This window comes from Centruroides sculpturatus, unplaced genomic scaffold (assembly GCF_000671375.1).
Source record: "Centruroides sculpturatus isolate CEXI.00-Female unplaced genomic scaffold, Cexi_2.0 scaffold164, whole genome shotgun sequence".
NCBI lineage: Eukaryota > Metazoa > Arthropoda > Arachnida > Scorpiones > Buthidae > Centruroides > Centruroides sculpturatus.
In genome coordinates, this window is record NW_019384679.1 from 544,417 (window position 1) to 553,631 (window position 9,215).

The 9,215-nt window shown below is 31.1% G+C and overlaps 1 protein-coding gene across 2 annotated transcripts in view; it reads left to right on the plus strand.

Moving 5' to 3' along the window:
* Positions 1 to 1,963: 1,963 nt before the first annotated feature.
* The window catches only part of LOC111626925, an 18,899-nt gene continuing 11,647 nt past the window's right edge, over positions 1,964 to 9,215 (plus strand). The window contains exons 1-3 of one of the 2 annotated variants that reach the window (XR_002756947.1): positions 1,964 to 2,105; positions 2,365 to 2,577; positions 3,020 to 3,176. Coding sequence is in view for 1 of the 2 variants with exons in the window: in XM_023370448.1 (XP_023226216.1) it covers positions 2,059 to 2,105; positions 2,365 to 2,577; positions 3,020 to 3,083 (324 nt within the window). In the remaining variant the exon portion in view is untranslated. Of the gene's footprint in view, positions 2,106 to 2,364; positions 2,578 to 3,019; positions 3,542 to 9,215 lie in introns of those variants that run through there. The other variant, XM_023370448.1, reaches the window with a different exon arrangement.

Genomic DNA, 9,215 nt, shown 5'->3' on the forward strand with positions numbered 1-9,215 from the left:
GGCTACTCAAATATTTTACGTTTTTGATACTAAATTAACTTCTGAAGTATAATTTTTTATTGTTTTTATATTTTTCAATATATTTATTTTGTTTGTACAAAATAAAGAAATAATTTTTAACGATACAATAGTCACAACTATTATTTTTAAAAGTTTACGTTAGGCTTAACATCGACGAAAATTCAATGCGAAGCGACACGCAACAGAGAAAAATTTCAACATGGGATAGGTTAATATATTTTTTTCGTACATAATCGGTTATCCGAAATATCGTTTTTTTTTCCGAACAACCCCAGTCCCCAATTGCTTCGGATAAACGACGCTCTACTGTATTCCACTTTGATATTTAGCAATCACCTATCGAAAGAATAGAAATCTTTTATGGTAATTATATATCTCTCACTTACGCATATAAAAACTTGGAGGAAACTAACGGAATTTTAGCACGACTTTCCTGGTGACATTAAGCATCAGTTTAATTAATATTGAAGTTGCCGACTAAATAGTTATTCGGCGGGTGTGATTCATCAGATCCACGTTACAATGCACGCTTTGTTTTATAATTATGTATATAGAATCATTTCTAGAAATTGCCATAAAATAATCATCTCTCCCGATATTACGGTATAAATATCAAGTTCTTGTTGTATTTGCTCCAAGTGTTTGCTTTAATTTCGTTTTATATTCCCGTGTACGGTCTTGGTTAACGCAAAATGTTTATATTTACATGTTTGTATTTCGTGCTGCGATCACGTCAGCACCATCATGTGCATTTATCGAACCGCTCAGAGCCGGCCCTACCATAGGGCGAACGGAGCAGCCGCTCCAGGCGCTAAGTCCTAGGGGGCGCCTCAGTGGTAAAAAAAGTAAAGGAAAAAATATTTTTTTTCACTTTTCGATATTTTAATTGCAAGCGTGTGGTCAGTATGTGAATGGCCTTATCTGTTGAGACGCGCGTGAGTCGAGTGCGTGTTCCATCCCCGGGCGCCATAATAGGATCTCGCTCCATCCTAAAACTTGCCTCGGGCCGGCACTGGAACCGTTCCTATTCTAATCCCTATCCCCACACCGGTGTGACGTGGCTTTTTAATCGTTATTATACACGCGTCAGATTCTAAAATTATAATTTAAAAAAATCCAAAATTGTTCATTAAATTCCCTTTCTTCGTGGTTTAACACGTAACAAATGAATTCGACAATTGAAGCTGTTGTTGTTGTTGTTGTTGTTGCGATTGTTTTGCTCTTGTTATTACAAAGAGTGCGATTTGGAAAGCGATTCGATGTTTTTTGATGGTGGAGAGTATCGACCACTGCCTCATCCTTCGGGGTAAGAGATTTTTTACATTTCATTATTATTTATTCAGATAAGAAATTCGTTTTAGCAATTAAAGGCTTTAAAGAAAAACTTCCATCTACAATATATAATTAGGTCTAATTAGATTAAATGTAAAGATTGCAACTTTACTATTTTTGTGTTTTCCTGTATTGCTGTCCGCAATAGAAGGCTGAAATAGAGGGCTTTATAAGGCACAGTTTAGGGCCTGGTGTTAAGAAGATAATTTAGGGCTTTTCAATTTACTGCTGTTTAAACGAGTAATCGGGCCTCTTTTATATCACGGATTAGGTCTAACTCTGGTACTGAAGGGTCGTTAATAAGACGAAATTTGTTAAAACGAACTTCGTTTAATGAATATATTTGATATGTCTTTTTTTTTTTTAAATAACGAAAAGATTTAGACTAGTCGAGTGTTAAGCTACAATTTATAAAAGGCCTTCCCCTCTGTCGAATAAACTTAAAGGCGCGAGGATCTAATGTAGTTTGAGAGTAGAATTAAATAATTATTGTGTTGTGAATTTTCTCTTTGCATATTTAGGGAGGGATTGGATAAATATGTGGACGTGCGAAGATTCGTCAGTCCACACAATTTAGATTATTTTAAATTTCGAGGAAGCAAGACGAAGAAAGGCCTTGTGAAGCAGTTCGAACCCTCGACCGGCGCTTTCGAAGGTTTGGACGTTTTTGAAAATAACATCAAGCCTGCTTATAGACATGTTTTGATGAAGGTTCGACCAATCTGTCAGACGACCTGCCAACGTTTTAACAGGTAAATTATATTACTGTTTGTATATAATAAACTTGTTTATATTATATGTATGAGCTATTTAACGAGGGGGTTATTCTATGAAATACGAGGTTAAGAAATCATCGTCTTAATTTTTCAATAAATAATAATAAGTTTAATAGTTTCTTACTCTCGTAGGAAATTACAGAAAATATTTTCCAAGTGTTACCATTTTTAAATATTCATAAAATTTGAAAATTATATATTTATTGTATTGCGAATTCTTTCTTTCCTTGTTTAGTGAGAGATTGGTTGAAGATGTGGAGGATGAAGGAGTGAACAATAGAGAGAGCGCGGTTCCTCCACAAAACACCAAAGCAAACGAAGATCCGGCAGAGCACGAAGATTGCGTGCAAGATAATCCTGGCCATTGCAGCACCTGTGAATATCGGGATAGAAATACATTGAAGAAAGTCGGGTCGTTCTTTAAAAGCATATGGAAACCCGTTAAGAGGTAAAATTTTGTACGCGGGAATAAAGTTCGATTTAGCCTCTGAAATTGGCAATAAATCGAATGTGGCGCTAAGCCCAAGTATCAATTACACCAAAAATTTTTATAGTACTGTATTAAGGTCTAAACACAAATTTGAGTTGGAAATGTTTGCGAATCGCATAACTTTCCCGTATTGTTCGGCGCTGTATCTGCCAAGCCAGTGTCTTTACTGATTCGATGAAAAGTTAAGATAGAAATGAAAAAATAAGCTATTTTGAATGAAAAATTGAATTCAAAATGCCACCGAACTAATGAACTAGTAGAAAATTTCATAATCTAACTTTCATTCTTTAATTGGCCAACATTTACAGCCGATCGATATAGCGCCGCAATATGTTTTAATGGAATTCAAATCAAGTTATACGTTTTCGATGAATAATTATAGTTCTTTTTTTACATTTAGATCCGTGCAGAAGGTGTATAAAATGGCAAAAAGTGGAGAATGCGAGTACGTTCAGTTCGAGTAAGGATCTCTTTGTTTCCATCTATCCATCGACAATAAGATCTGCTCTATGATTTGCTATAAATTATTTTCTGGATTTAGGCCGAGTTGGCTTTGGGTAAGTGTCTATGGCAACTTTATTGTATTCTACACTTGGGAGATTTTACGGTCTCGGTTTATAAATTAACACAATTTCTGACCACGATTTCATAATAACACGCAATTAATGGCCGGACAATAGAAAAACTAGAAATACGGTATTAACGTGGCAATATATTATATTTTGATGCGATTGAGATCGTACTACAGAAAGCCCACGTTTTTAGGGTATCGAGCATGCATAGCCTGTATATTCTTGCCCAAGTAGGTTACTCACAATGATACATTTTGGGATGCAGTGAAAGCAATAGTATAAATGAATGTAGAAACGAAATTATCCAGTAATATTACGTGATTACTAGGACAGGAACATCCTAAATATAATCGAATTAACAATGACATAGAATATTTGATGCATACATGACACTTGGCAGTATGCAGTTAATTGCGGTAAGCAATATCTTTTGGCATGTAATTTTAATTCCATTTTAGAAGGAAATAAAGTTATTGATGTAAAAATTAATTAATCTTGTTTCTCAGTGTTGGTTACCTACTACCACTAAACAAAGTTTAAAATAAGATTCACACGTAAGTCTACTGTATATAAAAAAGTGTTTATTTTGACTATGACTCATATTTTTGACAATTACAATTAATTTTGAAAGTATTAAAGTTTGTTCTGTTCTTCGCTGGATTCTGCTACATCACGCCAATATCTCATTCTCGTCACGTCAGCGGGGGTAAGATAATTAAATATTCCTCTTAGAATCCGTAAACTTATAAATTTCCTACCACTTTCTAACTTAAATGTTTATCAATAATTGTTTTAATACGATTACGTAAGTAGTTAAAGTTGTTGATAATGTCATTACATCAAGTAGAATAATGTTTCGTTGACGAATCGATTAGATCAGTAGAAACATTAACGTAGTCGGGGAATTTATTTGCCTCGAGAGACCAGTTTCGAATTTATTGTAAATGATAATTTTTCACGGAAGCTCTTTCTATTCGCTTATTTTAAATAACTATCGATATAATCGGTCGGGCGGACCCGATGGATTTTACAGTACATCAGTGATATTCTCATGCAACAAATTCAGCCGGGTCCAAAACAATCGACGACTATATAGCCTATACAAGATTTCTCACANTAATTTTAGTCAAGTACACAATTTATGACAAATAGACCTACGCTTATTTATCGACTTGATATAAATTTTAAGAATAAATGAAAATATTTTTTATTTAGATGTTTTATACGTATAATTTAATTACATTCGTTCTCAATTTACACGCAGATTTTTTTCTTTTTAAATATTATTTTTTCTTCTAAAAGTATAAACTTATCAGAGACAAATTCTACAATTTATTTGTTATAGTTCATTAAAATTAAAACTATGACTAAGAAATTATCAAATCTTAGATAACTTCCAAAGCAAATGATTTATTTATAGATTCATTTGAATACATAATTTAAAATTGAAATGCATAGCAAAATATAAAGACAAAGTATTATGCGTTTATTACCATTGTTTTAATATTTAAATTTTTTTAAAAATGTTTATATTGATATGAACTCATTAAGTAGAAGAATACTTAAACGAATCCTATAACAATTTATTTACAGATATACGTATAATGAAATGAATTTACCAACTTTTGAAATATTGTATATGTAAGGTGCTCTTACATATACAATATTTTATGATCTTATATAATTATTGTATAGTTCTATGGAGCTTCTATAAGGATCCGAACTATATCACTTCCATTAGATAAAAAGTTAATTATTAGCATTATAAATTTGAAAAATAATTTAATTAAGATTATCTACGTTAAACATTGAAAAAAAAATGCGTAAAATTAAAATATAATCTTTCAGAAGCTTTGTTCTAAAAATAGACATTTTATCAAGATACAGCATATAGATATATTAAAGTAAGTCACAAAATTAATTTAATTTTATTATTTATAAAATATTCTTGAAAAATTTTATTAATTATTATAAAAATAAGCATTTTAGAAATGCCGACAAATGCGATATAGTAATTAACATTGTTTTTATTGGTTTAAATATTGACTTTAGCAAAATATTTTATTGAACAGCTTATGTTGAGCCCTTTAACAATTTATAATTAAAAAATAAACTAATACTGTATTAACCAAATTCGTGAATGACGCTCTTTATTCTCATTCCTTAAATTTAATAATGTATATATAGTATAAGCTATTTTTTCAGTTAAGTTAAATTTTGAGGGTGCAATACACTAAGGTTAAAAGTTTATGATCCCATGCTGTTGTGCACATAGCCTTTACCATGAATTAAATACAGTATTAAAGATTGAAAAGTAAAAATTTAAAGGTATTAAATTCATTAAAATCAAATAAAAATTTTATCCTTAATAAGAATAGCAAACACATCACTTAAATAACCAAACATATAAAGAAAATCATAATAATTTATCATAAAAATATTAAAATAAAATTATTAATGAAACGCGTTTATGTCTCGTTAAGAATATTAATTAAACAGTTCTTAATTAAACAAATTTTGAATAAAATAAATATTTTTATCTAATAGTTTTACATTGTCATTTATTGTTAACGATTTTAAAATTACTTTATATATACTGGATTTGAAAAATAAATTTTATTTCTAGATTTTACATTAATTCGAAAATTTATTTCTATTATTTTCTAATGAATAAGTTAATTTTTGACTCTTGAGCAGTTTTGATTTGGATATTTCTTTTGTCTGCTGATATGAGTGAGGACTTTGGCTTTGCGTTACTCTTCAATTAAACTTTTATCCAGATTATATGTGGAGTATCTGCAACCTTTTGTAACTTTTAATGAGGCCTGATAGTCTATACAATGGTATAATAGTATATAATACAGAAATTATTTGTTTTTCTTCACTTTTCAGATAAATTAACTAAAAAGTGTTTTCTGTGCTTTTTTCAATCTATCTATGTATATATTTTTTTGTGGATATATACTAAATATAGTGTATCAACTTAAGCAATTTGTAATACAATGTGCAGCTTTATGACAGCCCTTTGAAATGGGACTGATTATCCGATTAAAAAATGTTTGTCATCTCTGATTCTAAACCGAAGATTCGAAACCATTTAAAATATTTATATTATATTTAGAATAAAATTTTAAAGTCAATTTCGATATTCAATATAAAAATCAACGTAAGCAATAAAGTCCGTGTGCAATTTATATTTATAACTTTATTAGTACTTGTGATAGAGAAATTATGTATGATGTATTGGAAAATAGAAAATCTATTATGTAAAGCAACAGTAAATTTCAGTTCAGCCAACTAAAGGACACAGTTTACTTTTTCTTCAGTTGAAACCACGGGTCACACGTAATTCTGGAAAATAGTATTTTTAAAAGTTTCGAAAAATTGTTAAATTATTAAAAAGTTACTAAATAATTTTACTTAAAACTACGTACATTAAGCTTTCTAATACTTTTTACGGAATTTTTCTATCACAAGTACTAATAAAGTTATAAATTTTTAAAATTGCACACGGACTTTATGGATATCTTGTATTACTAAATAAAAATTAAATATTAAAAAAAAAGCTGATGTTGTTTAATTTTAAATGAATAATATTTTATTTAAATTTAAAAACTAAAATTTCTTTTTTTAGTATTATCGAATTTTTAAAATTAAATTTTATAATTCTATACATTATACTCGATTAATAATTCTTCTTCTAAATTTTCGATTTTATCGCCATCTGGTGAAAATATTCATAATCAATATTTAAAATCTACTTAAAAATATAGTTATTTTATCAATTAAAAAAGGTTTTACTTAATTTATTTTTAGATTTTACTTAATTTTCCCCTATGTATTAAATAGGAAAGCTTTCAACATTATTCAATCTTACAATTTTTTCTTTTATTTTACTTCTAAATATTAGACTATAATTTTCCATGAAAAGCAAGCCTAATTACTTAAATTTATATAAATAAAACGAACGCTGTTTAAGAATGATTCTGTATTAAGTGTGAGGAGGTCACTAAATACTGAGACCCGAAATGCCTGCCTATCGTATCATGGTTGACTGGGTAGTTAAGCGGCGGAACCGGCATATCCAGACCAACCCATCCGTGAACAATTCTGATAATTGGGTGCAGTCGCGGCATTCTAACAAGGTTCAGCAGTAGTCGCATAGAGCAGAATCCTACGGAATAGTCACCTCATCTGCAGTTGAGATCTCAAAAGTTACCAGTAAACTTACTCATAAAATATATGTAATCGCAGTGGCGTACCGTGGGTGTCAGCCGCCCGGGGCGGAGGAAAATTTCAGCCCCCCCTTATTTAGGTATTTCAATTTAAAAGACCAAAATTCAGTTTTGTCACAGAACAAGCAATGAAACATTTGATGGTAGTGCAGCGACCTGTTTAAAATAGTTCTATTGGACATTAGTGGTGTATATGAACCCGAATGAATCGTACAAGCAAAAAAAAAGGTTAACAGGTTTCGCAGGATCCGGACGATAGCACTATCGTAGGCGCGATGCAAGTATAAATTAGGATGTTTCAAATTTTTACAAGATATTATTATTATTTATTGTGAAATTTTGCCGCCCCCTAAAAAGTGCCGCCCCCACTACGGTACGCCACAGTGTAATCGCAACGCGGATTCTATCTCGACTTACCAGAGCGGGGAGCCGAAAGTTCAGTTGTATGCGAATGATAAATCTACTTATAATAAATATGTAATTGTGCAAAAGATATTCAACTAACATGAAGACCAGGAATCATCTGAATCAAATATTCAAATTATTTACGTAATCGTCTGGTATAAATAAACTTCATACATTGACTAATCACAATAGGCTGATGGCCGGATGGCCGAACGGCCAAGGTGGCAGCCTACCGCTCTGGAGAACGCGAATTCTGTCCGGATATGTCGGGGCACGTCCCTTACCACCCGGCCGCCCCGTTGTGGGCCTGGCGAACCCCTAATGAGGTTGCTAAAAGAGACCCTTTTAGTGCTCACAGGGCGGAAGAGTTTAAAACAATCATAATAGGCTTATTTCGGCGTAAGCTAGCACAAACACATGCCATACACAGTATGAAACCATTTTCTTGTCAGAAAACTTTTCAATGGTAAATTGTGTCAGAAAATGATGATATTGATGTTGCAACCGCATAAAAAATATTAATTGTATATATTCAATACAAATCCTACAAACATTCTTTTCATAGGCTTAGCTCATTTTTCGTGGGCCAAATAAACTATACAGTAAAATCTGTGTATCTCACGGTACCGAATATTTTCTCCTGTTTGGCATGTTTCCATTTTGAACATGTTCCTTTTTAATTAACGTAGAAAATTGCTCCGTTCCGAAATTTTTTCTGTTTTCGACTGGTTTCTTTTTTATTCGGGTTCTGTTTTGGACATGTTTTACGGCACACTGAAGAATTTAGGCAAATATTTTAATTTTAACATAATCAGAAAAAAGAAATACTTATTAAATCTCGAATCTGACAATTAATTACTGCACAAATATGAGATTTCCACTATACAATTTCCATCACTCATTTTGTGTCCTGTTGCACGTTAGACTATGCGCTGACTATTAGTTTTCTTTCTCTGTTTACACAAGCTTATATTTAAAGAATGTAACCAGTTTCTAATCGGAAAATTCTCACCAAAGAGAATGTCGGAAAAATTAAATTATTTTCTCTTTCACGGTGATAATCTGAAATCGATGTTGTTAGTATTAATTTGGTTTCCTTAATACAGTAGAGCGTCGATTATCCGAAAGTCGATTATCCGAAAGAATTCTAGTCGGCAAATTTAAATTTTCGCCAATGCTGTGGCGCTGCAATCTTTGTCCATGTCTTCGGCTATTCAAATATTTTACGTTTTTGATACTAAATTAACTTCTGAAGTATAATTTTTGATTGTTTTTATATTTTTCAATATATTTATTTTGTTTGTACAAAATAAAAAAATAATTTTTAACGATACAATAATCTTCGTTAGGCTTAACATCGATGAAAATTCAATGCGAAGCGACA